This window comes from Drosophila serrata, unplaced genomic scaffold (genome assembly GCF_035046125.1).
Source record: "Drosophila serrata isolate PLE 108 unplaced genomic scaffold, ASM3504612v1 contig_272, whole genome shotgun sequence".
NCBI lineage: Eukaryota > Metazoa > Arthropoda > Insecta > Diptera > Drosophilidae > Drosophila > Drosophila serrata.
In genome coordinates this window covers 1,556,153-1,575,362 of record NW_028257170.1, presented here as the reverse complement: position 1 = coordinate 1,575,362, position 19,210 = coordinate 1,556,153, and the positions used below count along the sequence as shown (strand labels likewise).

The 19,210-nt window shown below is 36.4% G+C and overlaps 1 protein-coding gene across 1 annotated transcript; it reads right to left on the bottom strand.

Annotated features, from left to right (window-relative positions):
• Positions 1-14,100: 14,100 nt before the first annotated feature.
• Positions 14,101-18,300, bottom strand: Ir64a (Ionotropic receptor 64a). Its single transcript, XM_020942626.2, has 8 exons — positions 17,737-18,300; positions 17,031-17,290; positions 16,498-16,654; positions 15,316-16,305; positions 14,995-15,232; positions 14,777-14,939; positions 14,357-14,459; positions 14,101-14,297 (listed from the first exon to the last, which is right to left on the bottom strand). Exons 1-8 carry the CDS (start codon positions 18,274-18,276, stop codon positions 14,169-14,171), a joined length of 2,580 nt encoding a protein of 859 aa, XP_020798285.2. The 5' UTR covers positions 18,277-18,300; the 3' UTR covers positions 14,101-14,168.
• Between the last annotated feature and the right edge of the window lie 910 nt (positions 18,301-19,210).

Below are 19,210 nucleotides of genomic sequence, written 5' to 3'. Positions count from 1 at the left end.
TGGTAGCACAATTATGGTATCCGCTCATGCTAAAGTCGCCACTGAATAGATATGTAAAATGAGTGTTAAAACTTGTTTAAATGCAAACAAATTGTTTACGTTTTTAATCTGAAATTAATAACTATTCTTAATAAAAAATAAAAATGATAGCCTCATTTCTGGTAAATATAAAGGAATTGAAAGCTTTCACCTTTTCTAGAGTCACTTAAGAAGTTAAGTGTTTCAAAATGTTCTTTTTAATATATTATTTTAAAGAATATTCTCTGCAATTTTCACTGCAGTATAGAGCATAAAATAAATTAACCATAAAAGACCATTTGTTCTTCCTTTTATCATAATTGGAGCTGTAATATATCATTAAATCTAAATTGTAAATTAATGTTAATTTGCTTATTGAATTAATTCATTGAAATTAATTATATAGAGAAAAATAAAAAGCGAAGCCCCTTTCATAAATATTGTAAGATAACTATGAGATGGTAAAACATTTAATATTAGTATTATATTTACTATAACAATGGTTTAAAGTGCTAGAATATGTTAGTTTTTGTGATAAAATTTTGACCTACCTTAGCTCTAATATTTAATAATATAATTAAGAGAATGAATGCCAAAAATTAAATACGTGATTGCAATTATTACCCACAGATTTCGATTTGGAAAATATTCCCCATTGATTCGAATCAAATTAAGGCCACCGCAACAGCTAATTAGTCAAAGTTATTACTGCTTCCTTTTTTTGGCAATGCGATTGAATCACTAATTGTTTGCACATGTCACACATTAGACTAAAACTAATAAATAATTCCGGTTAATCGCCATAATTAAACGGGATTTCTTCACTCGTTGCAATTAAATTTCCGTTGGCAGCTTAGGAATTTCCTTTTGTCCTGCTCTCTCCGCTCCCTTTTCCATTGAATTTCCCGATTTCATCCGCATTAAGCACACAATTTCGGATGGAGAATGCATTTGCCACTTTCATTTCCCTCCCCTTTTGGAATATTATCAAAATATGCAAATGCAATTAGACGCAACTTAACATTATCCATTAAGGCAGAGAAAAGAGAGAGACGGGGGGATAGTGTTAATATCCTGAAGATGACTGGGCTTTTCCTTTCGCTTTTCCGCCGAAAATCCCTTTGGGCATTGTCATTTTACAAATTGGAATCAGTTTCGGTTTTAGGTAATATATACGTATATAGCAAATTAAGGTAGGCAAGGGTTGAGAATATTTATGTATTTAGTATATATACATATATAGTGCAAATCACTTTTGATCCCTTGCAGCAAAGTGTGTGCAAATTGTAGCCTGATTTATTGAATTTGCATCTCATCAATTTCCAACAGAGCGATGGAAAAATGTTGTTCACAGCAACAAGTTGTTCGTTGATTTGTATCTTTGTATCTCGTATCTATGGAACATTTCAATAGTTTATCAGTTTAGCTTCACAATCGGATTATACATGCACGCTCTGGCCTAGAAATTCTGGATTTAAAATCAACATTTTCTATTGATTTTATGTTGTATGCAATTTAATTTTAAACTTGTTAGTTTATTTGATCGAAATGCAACAAGGATATTGTTCATAATTAAAGCGGATTTTAGGAGTATGAAAGGATGTGTGTGTGTGTGGCATAACTTATTCATAGAGATTATTTTTGGAAGCAGATTAAATTCTGATGTTGAGAAGTGTTTAAATTGAGATTTGGTATGTGTAAAATTTATTGAGGCTTCTAAAGGTTCATCATTTTGGAGTAAATATCTAAAGGTTGCACAGAAATTTAATATACAAAATAGAAATCCTTGAAGGCTTTGCCTTAATTATTTCAATATATATTTTTTTAAATGTTTTTGATTGGAAATAAGAGTTTTTTATGTGGCACTTATATATCCTTTATCCTTAGCTTAAAGTATATGCAATCACTTGGAAATCTTTAACAAATAAATGACAATAACTAAGGGCTTTAACATCCTTCTTGTTCTGCCTCCCATGGAGAGCTGTGACCCACTTTCGGATCATCAAGTGATGCCCACATCGAGTGTCATACATATGGCTCGGACCCGTGGTTAAAAGGATACGCCTCCTCTCGTCCCATCCATTCTTCTCCAGTGCGTGGATGCGGCACCACACGAGGGAAATCAAAAGACATGGCGTCAATCAGTTTTCCACTAAACCAGGCAGATGTTGGTTGCCTCCTGCGGGCTTCCTTTTTCCGCCATCCTTTTTGGTATTTTCCAAGCCCCTCCCTCCTTTTCGATCTACATAAAGTGAAAAACTTGGCAACGCTCTCCTCTCTCTCGAAAAAGAGGCAGTTAAACTTTGCTTAGTCCTAACTATTGATATATTTCGTGTGCTTCTTCAGGTGGTATTTACATTTGTCCAACTATTTCATTGTTTGTCCATTTTGCTGGATGGATGTGCTTTGATTTCGATTTCATTGCACACAGGTGCACAAGGACGAGGGACAGTTCGGTACGGTTGGGTAACTGTTATTTGATCAAGGATACTATTTGTTGCATCCTCTGTAGTTTTAGTACATTTAAAAAAATTAGAGGACTTTGAAAAGAATTTAAAATGGTTATTTTAAAATTCAACAACTCCATAAACTGATTAGTATAATAGTTTATATTTAAGAACTACTTATGCACAAATAAAATAATTTAATAATGGATTACTTTGAGGGGTGTGGAAATAAAAACACCAATTATTAAAGGCTTTTTCACTTATTCTGTATCGCGCCGTTTTGTCTCTATTTCTATCTCTGGGTCTTAATTTCTCTATCTCTCTTTTTTCCCTCCCTCTTTCTCCCTCTCTCTCTCTTTCTCACTCTCTTTTTATCGTAATATTTTTCGGTATGTCTATCCCTCTCTGTGCTTCTCTACATATCTCTTTCTCTCTATCCCTCCCTGCATGCCTCTAAAGGTACCCCTTTCTCTCTCGCTCTCAGTTTCTCTGTTCTCTTTGCTCGGGGACTATAAATACAGGCACTACCTTCGCGCTGCCCTCATTCTGTCCGCGGCCTTTCCAGTGTTTACATCTCTAGTGATAGTGATAGTGATAATAATAGTGCCCTCCAAAAAAATAATACATACGTGGCCTATGTAATAGATCTGAATAACCAGGAAGAAGGCCATATATTGAAGTCAACAAGAATATACATAACTCTACACTGGAGGAATAATGCGGTAAGTTTTAACCATGACAAATATATTATGTAATTAGCTATGCATTTATTTTCCAATTAATTTCCCTACATTATTTTAATTTAAAGTTTTCAAGTGTATACACATTGCTCCGTTGTATCAGAATACTTTAAAGCCCATCACTTCCTGTTTATTTGGTATAACTTTCTATGACTGTATCTAACTTTGGACTCTTGTAACCCTCCGGAGGGTCATAGTCTCCGACGGCATTTGTTAATGTTTAATGTTAAATTTGACTTTAATATTCATGCTTTAAGTTGGCCTCCAGCCTCTATATATACATATATAGATTAAGTCAAGGCCCCCACAAATTGAGTTAACATCTCAGGGTTCTCATTTCGCATTCTGTTTTCGTTTCGCTTTATTTTTTTCGGATTCGATTGCAATTTGTGTTATTAAAAGAAGCGAGATGAACGGAGGGGATTCTCAGCTATGGCTTTAATGCGTTAATTTATCACTCAGCCAGACCCCAGACCCCAGACCCATTCTATATGGATATAAGTATAAATATATATAGGGATAGCTCGAAATGAGAGTCACGTGCCCGCCGAGAGTCTCTTCTGTCCCTGATGAGAGGCTCCGAAAGGATTTATGGCCACACTTAAGTTTAGCCTCCTGATGGGGCTGAATTTGAGTTTTGTTCTCGGCCTCCCCGGACAGGTGCCATATACATATATAAGCTGAAAATGAATAATAATGGCAGCCACTCATATATATGATTAACCCGATGAATGATAGGCTAAGTGGAATCAGCGACATTTCTTACACACTTGGCTAATGTGCTTTTAATGAGCGTGTGATGGTAAAGTTTTTTTCGGAATATAACTTTTGATTTAGTCATGGGGAAAATATCATTAAACTGGGCCTAAAATATAACCTGCAATAAGATTGGAGTTAAGGTTCCATACACATAACGTGGGAAATCATAATACAGAGGTAAGAATATGACTTTCTTCAGTATTATGTTGTAGTTCTTTTTTGAAAAAAGGAAATATTCCATTGATTTTGGAAAATTAAATGTTTTTTCTTTCATACTTTTGAAGTTAATTACATAATTTAATGTTATTTAAATATATTTCCAGTTATAAAGATAATTTATTTAATTAAATAAGTTACTAGTCCTTTCTTTTCTCCCTTATATTATATTCCACAAACCCTTTGCACCCATCATTACTCCCTTCAAAAATAATTTCTTTGTCCTGGTAGCAAATACAATCGACTCATCTTTTGGTTAATTATAAACTCCCAGTGTTTTTAATACTCCAACATTAGGTGCACAAGTTGGCAAATGAATGCTCATCACAACCTATGTATCTAACACTCAAAAGGTGCTCGTTGAAAACTGAAAAGGGGCAAACTGCTGACGTCTCATAAATAAATCATAGAAGGTTCTCACTCTCACTCGAACTCGGAAGGAAGGCTTTTGGCAGGTTGTTCATTTCATAAATAATGAGGTAGACCTAGGTGAACTCTTTGCCTTTTCCCTTTGAAATGCAAAATAAATGGAATTTTCAGACACCACATGGCGTATGCGCAATACTTTTGCTCCTTACCGCAAGGCTTTAGGTTGTCTTCATTTCTTCATTTTTATTTTTTTGGGGTTTTATATGTTTGTTTCGAACATTTTTTACAATTCAATTGAATTGTTACAAAACTGTGTCCAGGAATATATGTTGAGATATGTATGAGAAAATATATATACATATTTCTTGCCCCGGGCAAATTTGAATTGTCAAAATTGTAACGAGCTTTTCGGTGTCTTTCGCTCTGTCTCTCTTTTTGGCCATTTTGAACCCGTTTCGCTGACATAAACTGCATTGAAATGTCATAAAAATTGAAACACGTTCCCCGTCGTGTTGCGCCGTGCTTCCTGAATCCCCTCATTCCCGTTCCCGAACCCATTTTCATTCCCATTCCCATTCCCTTGCCCGACTTTTGAATGGCATTTCGTGAATGCAGGGGGCCTGCAGTGTTGCTGGGTTTTTGGCCTCCTGCTTTGCATACAAATAACGGTAATCTTTGGCCGACCATGCCCACTTTCCCTGCCCATGTCCGTGTCCTGTGTCCTATGTCCTGTGCCGAGCATATATATCCCTCTCTCATCCCTCAGTCGGTGTGTGTCTGCCACTGACGATGTCCCGACTTGGTCCATTTCGCTGATGCTGCAATTTTGCACTTTACACGTGGCCTCCTATTCCTGCTGCTCCTCTATAAAGGATGAGGGTCCTGGCATAGCACACACGTGTGGGTGTAGGTGTAGATGTGGGTGGCACGGGATATTATGAAAATTTATTGTTTTACGTGCCAGTAATTTTGGGCAGTTTTGAAAGACTGCGCCAAAGGTCGTGGCATCTAAATCAATGCGGTGAAAAATAAAACGGGATAAATATAATGGTTGAGAAGGAATGTATTATTTAAAATGAAAAACTAAAATAAATGGGAAAGGAAATCTTGTTGCTATTAAGAAAAGTGTAATTGTTTACTTACAATTTTGAAAATAATTGGTGTAAATTTTGTAAATTTAACAAAAGCTTGTAAATAAAAAATTCTTGCTTTTAAATAAAAGACATGACAATGCTTTGATTCGTTTATATTTGTCACTTACTTTATTTAATTATTTTTCCTTTATTTCCGTATGGTTTAAATTATTTGCTCTTTATTTAAATCTTTTATTTTCTAGTTGAAAATTGAGAAATTAATGTTTAGTCACTAGATTGTGTGATCTTTTTCCATTTTCGCCGCTCAAGAAATGACAGAACAAATTCATCTTTGAGAAAGGGTAAATCCCACTCAAATTTCATCCAAATTCAGCTCAAATCCAGCTTAAATACTGCCCAAATAGCACTTAAATCTTACATTAATCTCGGTCAAATACTTTCTGTTTATACCCCCTCAAATTTCGGTTAAATACCACTCCTTAATTAAATACTCAAAACCCCTGAAATTATAGGTACTCACGTAGAGTATTCGAATATAGATTCGTCAAAGTTAAAAACATAATTGTCCTAGCTTTAAAACTACTTTTAAGTATATTTATTTATATACTATATTATTTAAAGATATCATTTTGTCAAGATAAATGATTTTTAAATGATCTTTGGTCAAAGTTAATTCCTCTGTCTTTTATGCTAATTTCGTAATTCTCAATATTTTGTTTCTCAATTCAATATTTTGTCTTCACTATGTTCATTGTACAATTTTTAATCCGTAATAATTATAATTTTCCACTTTCCTTAAAAGCCTAAATTCTAAAATTCCAAAAAATAAAGGAAACCAAACATCAAATGCATTTAATCTGCAATGGAAACTACATTCCTTTTTGGTTTATTGTTGACTCAACAACATTGACCATTTGCCCGGTATGTGTAAATTGAATATACATATATCCCCATACGAGGATATTATTCTCTTCTCATTTCCATCGGCTGTATTGTAGTATTTATTAGTTAAACCCACAGGCAAGTAGAGAGAGAGAACGCTTTTGTTCAACAAATGACAATGCAAATAACAAAAGGGAAGACGAGAGATTTCAACTTGTTTATTATGCAGCAATTACCATGGGGGCGTATACGTGTTAAGCGTAGGCAAAAGATAAATATTGTCGCTCGAACAATATTTGCTCTGCTGCTCCTGCTGCTCCTGCCTGTTTTCCCCATTCTCCATTGAGAGACAAAGTACACAAAAACTATGGCCATAAGTACAGAATAATCGTGGAATTATCATTACGGATTTGCAGCTTTTTGTTTTACATTTCGAATTTCGTATTCCCATTGGTGGTCAAGTCGTCAGCTCAAGTTTGTACACTCTGAGTGCCCGCCTTGGCTTGGATTTTGTATCTTGTATCTGAGAGCTGAGAATGCCCACGAGTCGCATTTCAAGTTTTGGGGAGAGGAAAAGTTTTTTGGCCAGACTTTCGTTACATTTGAATATTGTATATCTTAATGTTGGCATAAACCTTTTTATTGCGCATTCATGAAATGACATTTTCGTGCCTCGCACAATACTTGAAGTTGGCAACAACATTTCAATGTTCTTTACAAAAGTTTTTATTTGTAACCAAAATGAAACAGAAGTTTAGTTGGGAGTTATTTTAAGCAAGTTGTCACATGAATTTCTAGCTTGTTTGAGTGGATTTTGTTATATATTTTCAAAGAATTTCACCTTAGACTTTATACAATTAATAATTCTTTCTGGTAGTTTAGAAAGTCCTTAAGTATTTTATATTTGTTTGATTTGTTTTGTGAATCATTTTTATAATGAAACACTAGTTAATATTTTTAATATATTTTTATACCCTTGCAGGGTATTATAATTTCAGTCAGAAGTTTGCAACGCAGTGAAGGAGGCACCTCCGACTATATAAAGTATATATATTCTTGATCAAGATCAACAGCCGAGTCGATCTAGCCATGTCCGTCTGTCCGTCTGTCCGTCTGTCCTTCTGTCCGTCTGTCCGTCTGTCCGTCTGTCCGTTTCTACGCAAACTAGTCTCTCAGTTTTGAAGCTATCTGAATGAAACTTTGTAGTTAGCCTTCTATATACTCTCACTCGTATATATGTCGGAACGGGCCGGATCGGACGACTATATCATATAGCTGCCATAGGAATGATCGTAAAATTTTTACAAAAAAATTTTTAACATTTTCAGTTTTCAATAGAATCGGATCAAATTTGAGATATAGCCATTTTACTATACTCTACAATTTTGTGTAAAATTTTATGAAAATCGGACTAATATATCATATAGCTCCCATAGGAACGATCGAGAAATTAATACAATTAAATTTATAACTTTTTCAGTTTTCAGCTGATTTTCATCAAATTTAAGGTATAGCTATTTTATATTAGTCTTAAATTTTGTGTCAAATTTTATGAAAATCGGACGACTATATCTTATAGGTGCCATACAAACGATCGTTTGATGTAGAGGAAAAATGCAAATCTGTGTATGTAAAACTGCAAATATAATATGTATAGGTGAATGAAATGAAAGCAGCTATTACTTCATTGTTTTTTAACACAAATATATATAATTTATATTGTATGGATTCCTATTCATAGAAGTTCTATCTGCAAGGGTATAGAAACTTCGGCGTGCCGAAGTTAGCTTTCTTTCTTGTTTATTATTATTTCATTTAGTTCCGAGATCTCTTCCAGCATAATATATAATTTTAAATACCTAATTACACAACAGGATACTTTAAATTCGTTTCCCTTGCAATGCGACTCAAAAATATCTGTTTCCTCTGTGAATTACAAGATTTCGAGGCATTCAACAAACCGGGAAATCCCCGATAATTGCACTCGTTGCATTTTGTTCGGCAATTTTCTTCTGTATTTTTTTTTTGTGTGTTTCAATTGAAATTCAAGTGGATTACAATAATTCGCTTGTTGGCGGTGTGGGAAGGGAAATGGGTTTAAGGAGCATCAATCCTGAGCGGAAGTTGACTGGCAACTGGAGTGGTCCACTGAATTAGTGCGCTTTGTGTCATTAAGTCTCGTTTCAAGTTCGGGCGGCAGGATGAGCAGGATTTGAAAACGGGAAATGGGAAATGGGTAGGGGTAAAGTGAGGAGAAGTTTTGCAAACGGGAGCCGGCAATCAAGTGAACGCACTCATCAGCCAAAAGGACGCAAACTAACCACTTCAGTCTGGCTGCACCCAAAAGCGCTTTTCAATTTCGAACATTTTAGGATTCGCTATTTTCTATTTCTCCCTTTTTTTTTATTTGTTGTCCTGCCGGCCAGTGCTCCCTCTTAACCCCTTTCTGTCTTTTTTTTTTTTGGGCGGCTTATCAAAAGTGCTCGGTCGTCACAGTGACAGCTTCCTTTTGCATGTTATTTTATGCGCAAAGGCCACAGCTTTTCTATCATTTTCTTTTTTTCTTTTTGAAGTCAGAAAACGTTTTGCCAGCGGCTTTTCAAAAAAATATAAACTGCAAAATAAAAGTAGTAGAAAAAAAACCAGTTGAATTTTTAAGCTAGAAATAAGTTTGATGAGGGTCTGTTGTTGTGTGCTTTGCCAGCAGTTTTATTTTCCTATTGAAATACATGTAGACTTGGCCTTGACCTCTTTTTCGAGGTGCATTAGGAGTGTTTTTTTTTGTATCAAAGAAAACTTAAAGGTTTCTTATATTTATGGAATATTTAACACAACAATTTATGGTTGAGAAAATGTATGCATAGAAAATAGAAAGTTCAAAGTTTATTGTATGAATTTCTTAAAAACAAGAGAAGCAAGTGCATCTTTAAGGAGGCATGATTTTAATTTGACTTTAACGTAAATTTATCAGTTAACCTTTTCCTATAAAATATATCTAAAAATAACAGTAAAATTGTATAAAATATCAAAGAAATATGTTTTATAAATGCAAAACAAAATTCTACAACGAAAATATTAAAATATATACCTAATTATCTTATAAAAAATAATAAAATCGATATTCGCTTCCTTAAACATTTTTCAACTTGCCAGAATGCATTTTATTTAACAACCAACAACTGGTAGTACAATTTATTTAAATTTTATGTTCACCTCCCCTAATAGAAAATGGGGGCAGCAGGAAAAAAGGGGGAAAAGCCGACTTGCCTTTTAGAAGATTGATGACTTCCCCATGACGACAGCCACAGGTGTGAGGAGGGGTGTATATACACGGGATTGTCTGTGCATATTTATGATGAATTACCTGAGTCAGCTGGGCTATACTCTCCATTAGATTACTTTCCATCATGTCACGCTCACTTTCCCAGCTGTCAATAAGCAAATGGCAGCGATAAATTCTCCTCCCAATATATATACATACATAAATATGTATATTTCTGGGAAAATATTCTCTGACAAGAAAGAGATCTTGTCGCTGCTTTGCAAATTGTTGACATTTTAATTGAAATTTATTGGGCTTAAGGCCTGGGCATTCAACACCTGAGCCCGACAATGCACAATAAAGCCAGCGGATGATATTGTAAATAAATTAAATATACCAATACCCGGCAATAAAGTTTTCCCCCCATTTCCATTTCCATTCTTTAGGAAAATCCCCTTCCAAGTCAGTAGACAAGAAGCTGGGGAAACTCAAGAAATGCAACAGAAGTCGGACTGAATTGAACGCAGCTCTAAACTTGTCCGATTATAAATCAAAACTTTCGATTTTCTTTTAGTTCTTTTCTTTCCGGTTTGCGATGCTGCTGCTGCCTGGCAACTTCCGGTGCCATCGGCTAGACAGAATTCTCAAAAAGAAAATAAAAAAAACTTAGAAGGAAAAGAAAATTTTCAAGCAACGGAGAAACTTTCACAGATGAAAGGACTCAACTTGAAAGCGAATAAACGACAATTGATCGATTTGGAACTTTTAAGAAAATGTAAATAATGCGTATTAATGATGTTCAACGCTCTCAATTTTCCTTTATCTCTGTGTCTGACTTTTATCTGACAGTTGGCAAAAGCGTTTAAATAATATAAAATATATGCGAATGCTTTTCCGCTAAAAGCTGCACATTTTATTTAATATTTACTATCACTGGAACTAATGCATTTGTACATTAGTTAACAATCCCATAACTAACTTTTTCACCTTCCATTTCCACCTGCACAGCTGATAAAAAATGTAACAACAAAAAAATATTGTTTGGCAACTGGCCAAACCGCCAGTGCAGCAAAATGAAATAAAAAAAAATAATCATAAATTACAGTTGTCAACTATTATGAACAAATCGAAAAAGGCAAGCCACAACAACACAAAAAAAAAAAAAAAACAGGACAGCTACAAAATGCCATTAAAGTTTACAACTTGTTTGGGGAATTAGTTTCAACAGAAATGAATCAGACACAAAAAGCAATTGTAGAAACATTAAATTACACAGGGATCCCTGAATGGACCTCAATTATGAGCATGTCCTGGAATAATTTATCTTTCACAAAGCTCAGTATTAATTAAGCCAACTCAAACTAAAGCAATTAAGTGAATCAACTTTTTTTTTGGGGGTTGTAATAAGAATTTAAGGGATTATTATAGGTGGATTTAAAAAGAGTTTTTTGTTAGATACAAAATCGTTTAAAAACATTCCTAAACCACTTTTTGTAATTTTCCATTTTTTTAATTAAAAGCTTACAGTTTTAAAGGTTTCAATTAGATTTTATTTGATTATTACATGAGCATTTATATACAGTTTCTTTTTAGATACAATATCTTTTAAGTTTGTCATTTCCCCATTTTATAATTAAATTGAAACCTTTATAAAGAAAGCTTATACCTGACGCTTTAGCCAAAATCTCATTTCAGCATTTTCAGCTCCTGCGAAGCCAGACACAAAAATCTGTTCTGTGACACTCGAAATTGGCCTTGTGTCTGGGCTTTTTCTCTTACCAAAAATTCTCCCCATTTACTCCTCAAAATGTATGTCACACACATTTGGTCGTTTATGCGCTTGGAATGATAATGAGAATCCAAGAAATACCAAGAATTCTGTACAAATATGTTTAGTTCATTTGGCTTACAAGGAAAGTTAATTAGCAGAGGTAAATATTGAATATGAAATATAATTAAGGATAATGTGAAATTAGGGAAATAAAGCAAACTAATTAAAAAGATTGGGAAAAGAACATATTCAAGGCTTTACAAGGAAATATTATATGTCTAATGACTATATTCTGCATATATAATGTTCACATTTCCCTTTCACTTTATCTTAAAGAATATTCTTTATTTCCGCTTCCTTTCTTCTACCTATTTTCCATTTTAATATATATATTATTCACCTGCATAACTTTCCTACCGTAAAAATTATATCCCACAGAGTGGAGATAAAAAGGCGGAATAAGCTTGATAATCAGGCACTCCATTATCCTCCAAGTTTGTCCTAATTGGTTGGCTTAAAGTCAAGTCCCGGTTAGACCTTCGACTTTCCCCCATTGCACCCACACTAAAGGACCTCTATCCAGTGCAGCTGTCACTTTTGAAAAGTTGCCTTTCAGCAAGGAGGCGGCAGGATGAGGGATCTCTGTGGGAGCTGTTGCAATATTTTGGCGCATAATTTCTACCCAACGCGCTGTATATAAAATTTAATTAAGACGCATAAAGTTTTTCACACTTTGACAGAAGCCCCAAAGCATATGCTTCTCAGTTTTCTTCATACCATTTCCGCTGGCCAATCTCAACCCGATCTAGCCCCGGTCTCTGTGTCTTTTGGGGGGAAAACTACTTTAGTTTGGCTTTGCGAGGAAACTTTTTAGTTCTGGCCAAGGCCCCAAGTTCAGAGGAAGAAAAAGGGAGCATAAATTTGGTGGGATCACAGGACAAAAAAATGCTTTACCAATTTGTATAGTTTGATTATGTTAATTTTTATTAAATAATTTGGGATGTTATAGTTTTAATAAGGGTTATTTTTATTTAAATAAATATTTCATAAATTTATTTGCATAGTTCTTGGGTATTAATTAAAAGGATGAATGCTTTAAAGCTTTGATTAATAAATTGATATTTATTCTAATTACTTGTCGGATTTTGGTTTTAAAAACCTTGTAAATTTTTTACATTAAAAATGTTTAAAAGTTATAATCTGACTGATTTATTAATTATTAATTTAGGGATATCATTTTTCCCAGTGTAGCTGAACGCTGGTGGTAAAGCGGGGAAAATTACGCGCCCTGCTGAGCGCTTTTGTTAATTATGGCACAACTCCTGCAGGTCTCGCACTCGGCACCAGGCATTTTCTCTTCCCGGCACTTTTCCTTTTCAGCTGTTTATTTTTCTTGGCAACCGCCAAAGTTTTGTTGCACAATTTGCTGCTCAAACAAAGCCAAAACAATTTAATTGTCACCGTCGACGAAGTGAGGCGGCAACCAAATTGCATCTTATGGCTGCGTGGATAAATACGTATAACCCAAACTGAACGGATTAAGCTCGAAACCAAGCCAAAAACTAAGGCGAAACTGAAGCGAGGAAAACCCATATGTCTGGAAAACTTTTTCAATCAGCCATGTTACCCGAAAAACTCTGTTTTTCCCCACACACACACACACTCACCGCCCGCCCACTCTTTTTGTTTCGCTTTGGGTCAACTCCTAATGAGCAGGGACATTAAATGAAAATGTTGACAAGTTTTGGGTACGCTTTACAGATTTTCACGACTTGTAATTGATTTCCCAGCGACTGGATGCTTGTTGCGGCTTTTCAGCCTAAGACCAAGGAAGCCACGATGACGACGAGTTCTTCTCTTTTTTTGTACAAGAAAATTCAACAAACAAAACAGGGGAAACGGGAAAAAGAAATGCCTAAGAGCGGCACTTTGGCAAAGAGCCAAAATAACACAGGGCCAGGACAAACACACAGGACGAGAACTTTTATGAAGAAGCAAGGATACTGCATAGAACAAGCTACAAAAAAGGAAAAAGAATATGAGAGCGATAAAAGGAAGGAAAACTGTGTTACAACTACTGAAAAACTTGTTATCTTAATGGATATTTTGTAGTTCGTTTGTGGCTAAAATTGACTCACTCTCTCACTCGGCCATTTCCCGCTGCGAGGCATTTTCCATTCAAGGGAGACGAAAGGCGGCGGCAAAGAAACAATTTCACCATCTTGTGGCATTATTTGCAGACGGTGGATTGCCTGAAAACTTGAGATTAAGCTTCACCCCGGAGACCGCAATAAATTCTAATTCATTTAATTATGGGATTAAATCAATATCCCCTCTTGCCTGGCGGGAAAAACTTTGAGCAACTGCACAATTTAATTATGCAATCGGTTTTCCTTTAGCCGCTCAACAAAGTTAATTTAATTAAACTTTTACCTTTTGACACGAAAATCGAATGTCCCCTTTGTGGCGAGCTAATGAAACGGAAATCGCGCATTCAAAATTAACTGAAAACTTTCTCCATGACAATTAATTCCGCTTGATCTCGAGTGTCAAGGTATAATCTCTGCTTTTGCATTTTATTGAATCGACTTTCAAGGCACTCCATCGCACTCAATTGAGTCTGATTACAATGCGATACTGCCATTTTGAGTACAGGATCTCAATGCCCAGGATCAGGAGTGTAATGCCATAGCTAAAGAGTAGTATCAACAGGGCAGAGCTCACAGTATCCATATCAACCTGGAATTAGAAGAGCCTTGAAGTGGGAAAAGTTAAGTGTGAAACTTCCTAAAACTCACATGAAGGTCTGAGGTTTCGATTTTCTTCACACAAGGAGGTTTCCTTGAGTGCCAGACATTAAAGTGATATGTAAGGATTCCCGTCTCAGTTACTCTACGCAATCTAAAGTGGTTAAATTGAGATATTCCATCATGAAATATACATATATTTAAATATAATAAAGGGTTGTGTGCAGTAATGAGAGTCAATTAAAGGTAATTAAAAATGTTATTAGTTAAAGTAATTGAATTACATTTTATCATTTCAAACCATTTATTGACTGGCAAGGATGAACTATTATTTGTAGGCCATTATAACCTATTTTAATTGATACTTAAATGCAACATAAAATGTATTAAATTAAATGAAATTAGTACTGCAACTTTAACTTAATTACATGTAATAAGGTGTATTTGTATTTCCTCCATGTTAGTACTTACCCATAGGAAATAACCTTTCTCATTGGTGAATTCTTTTGCATAATGCAAACAGTTTTCTGTGGCGGAAACATACTGACTTCGGTGAGATCACATATATCCTGTTCGCTAAAGGTTTCCGCTATGATCTTATAAGCAGCAGCCACATCCACATGAAAGGCAAAACCTATGCAGGATAACTTATTAATGTAAAATTTAAAATCAATTTAAAGCCAACTCACGTTCATGCTTAACTCTACGTAAACCCGTTTCTGGATCTAACCAATTGCTGGCTGAGTTATCCTTGGCATGGGCTCCTGTCTCATGACTGTGGACAATATCTCGATAGGATTTGGCAGGATCTGTAGATGAGGCTGCCGCATCCACAGGCTCATCTTCATCGGCTTCATTTTCTTTGGTGGTTGGCAAGCTGGTTATCTTTTTGGCATACAATTCCATGGAAACGGGGTCTTTGGTGTGCTGAGAAAATGGGATTTTATTAAAATAAATTAAGTTAGGGTGTTTCAAAATTAGATAGTGGGATTTAAATTTTTTTTAATTACCAAAAAGTAATCCCTATTGTAGAGTATATCCTCCATTCCCACCTTCAGTGAACTGTGCACCAAATCACTCAAAGTCTTGATTGTTTTTGGTTTCTCCATCAACAGAGTACCCACAATACTGGCCGAATAGAACTGATAGATACAAAAAGAGAAGAGTAAACTGGTAATCACAATGCAGCGACCTGAAACAAAGCTGGTGGAAAATCCAAGACCCTGTTGGCAAATGATTCCCACGAAAAATAAGACCGACTCCAGGAAGAGACCAACTCTTTCTGGTGATTTCTTCTGCTTGGCTTTGCGTTCCTTTAGGTATTTGTTGAGTTTCATATAGCAGCGTTGCCAAAGAGTTCCGGCATCGATGGGCATAACTGCGTCCTCATCTTCTTCGGGTACTTTCTCTTCAATTGGAACCACCGAGGCTGCAGTTACAGGACGCACTTCCAGCGTCTCCTGATGATGATGTTCCTCCTGCTGATAATTATGACGCGGTGGTGGTGCTCCTCCCTTGGGTTTAATCAAAGCCGAACCATCATGAGGCACCAGTTTCCACTCAATAGTTGTGAGTAACCAAAGTATAAGGACTGTGATAATACCACAACCCATAATCAAGACCCAAACATCATTGGTAAATGGCTGTAAAAATACTATACGATCCTTTTGCGTACTCCTTGGATGCCGAAAGATGAAACAAGGACGACTTGACCAACTTCTACCGGCCACATCGATCCATTTGTGCCGCTCCAACCAGTAAAATATCGGCGCACCACCAATATCCGTCTCATTGCGAATGAGGGCACCAATCATACCATCGAATCGACCATTCTTCACATATCCCCAGGATGTGGTACGCGAAAGGACGAACGTCCAGTTGAACATGTCGCGCACAGCCATCAGCAGATTGAAGTTGAAGCGATTCATCGTATCGATGTGACCGGACACCGTGTGCGTGAGATAGTACATCAGGGTGCCCGTCATGTTTTTGTTGGTCACCTGTCGGTATTAGTCAGTTATCGAAAAAAACTAAGGCACTGACAGAAAAGGAGGTGGAGGAAATAAGGAAAAATCATTCCCTGTAAAAGGATTTTCCTTGGATGAAATCATAGTTCTTTCTTTTGAGTGCATCATCTCCACTCTGGCCACGATGATGGATTCCTTTTTCCCTCTCCAAGGACAACGACTCACCACAACCATGCAGCGGACCCTCGCATGTTGCATATCCATCCGACGGCGCACTGTGGACGTGGTCCGAAACCAGTCATGCAGCTGGATTCCCTTCAAGGGCGTGAAGCTGCCAATTTCGGTGAGATTGACGTGTCCGCCATAGTTGAGTCCGGGATTCCTAAGCGTGCATCCGGAAAAATTGGGTAAGAGCAAGTCGTTGTGGGAATTAGCAGCCGGGAAAGTCGACAGTTGGGAAATTATGGCTGATGTGTTGATGGGCATTTGCAGTGGGGTATGTGTAACTGGGATTGAAGGGTTTTGAGGTCAACTTCTGGACAAAATGATAACTTGTCAGAATTCCATGAAGTTTTGAGTCAAAAGAAAGACATTTGTCATTTTTTGGCAGGGTTGAAGTATGAACTTTAAGAGTTGTTGAAGTTTGATGATGGTTTTCATTGATATCAAGTAAAAAAGTAATACTTTCTCTTTTCTATATAACATTAAATTGCCAAATCTCCTAAATCAAGTTCAAAATTTCCCATTTAATCACTTACCACACATCGAACAACGTGTAGTGGGCTGCCTCTGACATTCGCTTGGCCAGTGTCAGTTCGGTGTTCATATACAGGTTCATGCCCCCCAAGAAGCTCTCAATGGTGGGCACCTCCTCATCGCCTGATGTCTGTAGATATTGTCCCGATGGCTTCTCCTTCTCCTTCTCCTTTTCCATAGCAGTCCACAGTCTTCCTTGCCAGGCAAAATCCTCTATCAATAGCCAGTGAAACTTCTCGCTGTAGAGCATCTTGGTGGAAGCCTTTGAAATGATTGTACTTGAGCATTTAATAAGCGGACTAGACAGGACTTGACAAGGCGATGAGTGCAGCCTAATGCACTTTAACAATAATTTTAAATAATATATAGAATTATGTATTCAAAATATTATCTCTACTTAACAAAAAAGTATATTTTGTATTTAATTTTTACATGCAAATTCTATTGAAAAGAAAGACTCATTACCAGCTAGTTTTTCTGAGATTATCAATAAATTTAAAGGTTTTATAATAAGATAAAATGTTTAATTACTTAGAAATAAGGAAATATTATTATTACTTTATTTTCTAGACTTCCTTCTTAACCCAGACCTTCTCTACCCTTCATACTCAATGGAAATACCAAATATACTTGCTGTTTTCCTCGAGTGTGACACTGAGAGGTCCTTCCACCCACTCTCACCGCATTTTCCCACCACATCTCTCTTACCAACTCGAGAAATCGTCGACTAAGGGAGCCGCATGCCAGATCCACGACTGCAATTTGCCTGAGGGCCTCCATCTGCAGCACTGAGTCCAACCACTCGGCGAGACTCTGTGCCTGGCTGGGCGTCTGGCTGAATCCACCGGATGGCCCACTGCCTGGGCGTCGTCCTCCTCCTCCTGGTTGTGGCGTCATTTGAGCCAGCTCATCCAGCTGCACAATCCGCACAAAGAGCTCGTTCTGGTAGAGGTTCTTAATCAGCTGCACATTCTTAGCCGCGAAGGCGACGCCAAGGAGTTCGGCCTGGGTCTTGGCCAGGGGTATCTGCGGTGACGATGATGATGATGGGTCCTGGCACGTGAAGAGGGTCAGCCGGGGGATGTGCTTGTGGCGCAGAGCGAACTCCAGCAGGAAATGGCTTTGCAGCATCGAAGTGCGCAATGGCTCCTCCACGGCACCATAATCCGACTCCAGCACAAGGTCATGCTCCTGGAGGAATCCCTCGGTGGCATGGTGCACCAGAAATATGAGTAACCACCAATGCATACTGATGATATTGTACTCAAAAAGTAAGCCGAAATGCAAATGGCATTCCCTTATATATAGCTCGTACGTCGAGGGTAAAGGACATTATCCTTGCATTATTCATACGCTTGACTTTGACATTTTGCGGCTGTCAAAATCGTATCGAAATTGGACCATAAATCGCTCATTGGCATTTCACTTTTCTTGTCAACTGACACCGGTCACCGTCATTATTCAATTTCATTCAATTACATTTCATAATTCATGACCCACGCCCCTTTTTTGTCCATGAATATGCATAAAGGATATCTGGCGAATGAGGGTCGTCCTCGAATATGTTTGTATGTGTGTGTGTGTGTGTCTCAATCTCACTCAAACTCCTTTTGTCCTTTGGGAGATTTTACGTTTCCCATGTCATAAATTCAGACAGTTTGTCACCTTAATTGGATTTTCAATAAGCCAAGAATATCAAAGAAAGTTATGTGGGTTTTCCTTAAAGAAATATAGTATATAGAATTAGAATATATAGGATAAATTCGAATTAATCAATTAATAGTTTAAATGTACACCATATACATAGTTTGGGCTACTTTGTCCTTATTTTCCTAAAGTCTTATATAGAATTGAAATGATTTTAGGACATTTTGCCCTTATTTTTCTTAAGTTCTAGATACAACTTATTTAATTATTCCTTGCAAATTAAGGGCATCATCTTCCCAAGCATTAAAAACTTAAATCTTAATCAAACTTAAATCTAGAAAAAATTAAAAATTGATTGCCTTCGTTTTTGTTATAACTTCAAATGTGGGTTTGCTTTTGTTTCCATTTTATTTATTTTAAAAAATTGTTTACTTTCTTATACATTGATTTGTTATTTTTGTAATTTATGTATTTATTATTTAAACATATTATATATTTATTTGTTAATTATTATTTACCTAATTTCCAACTCCTT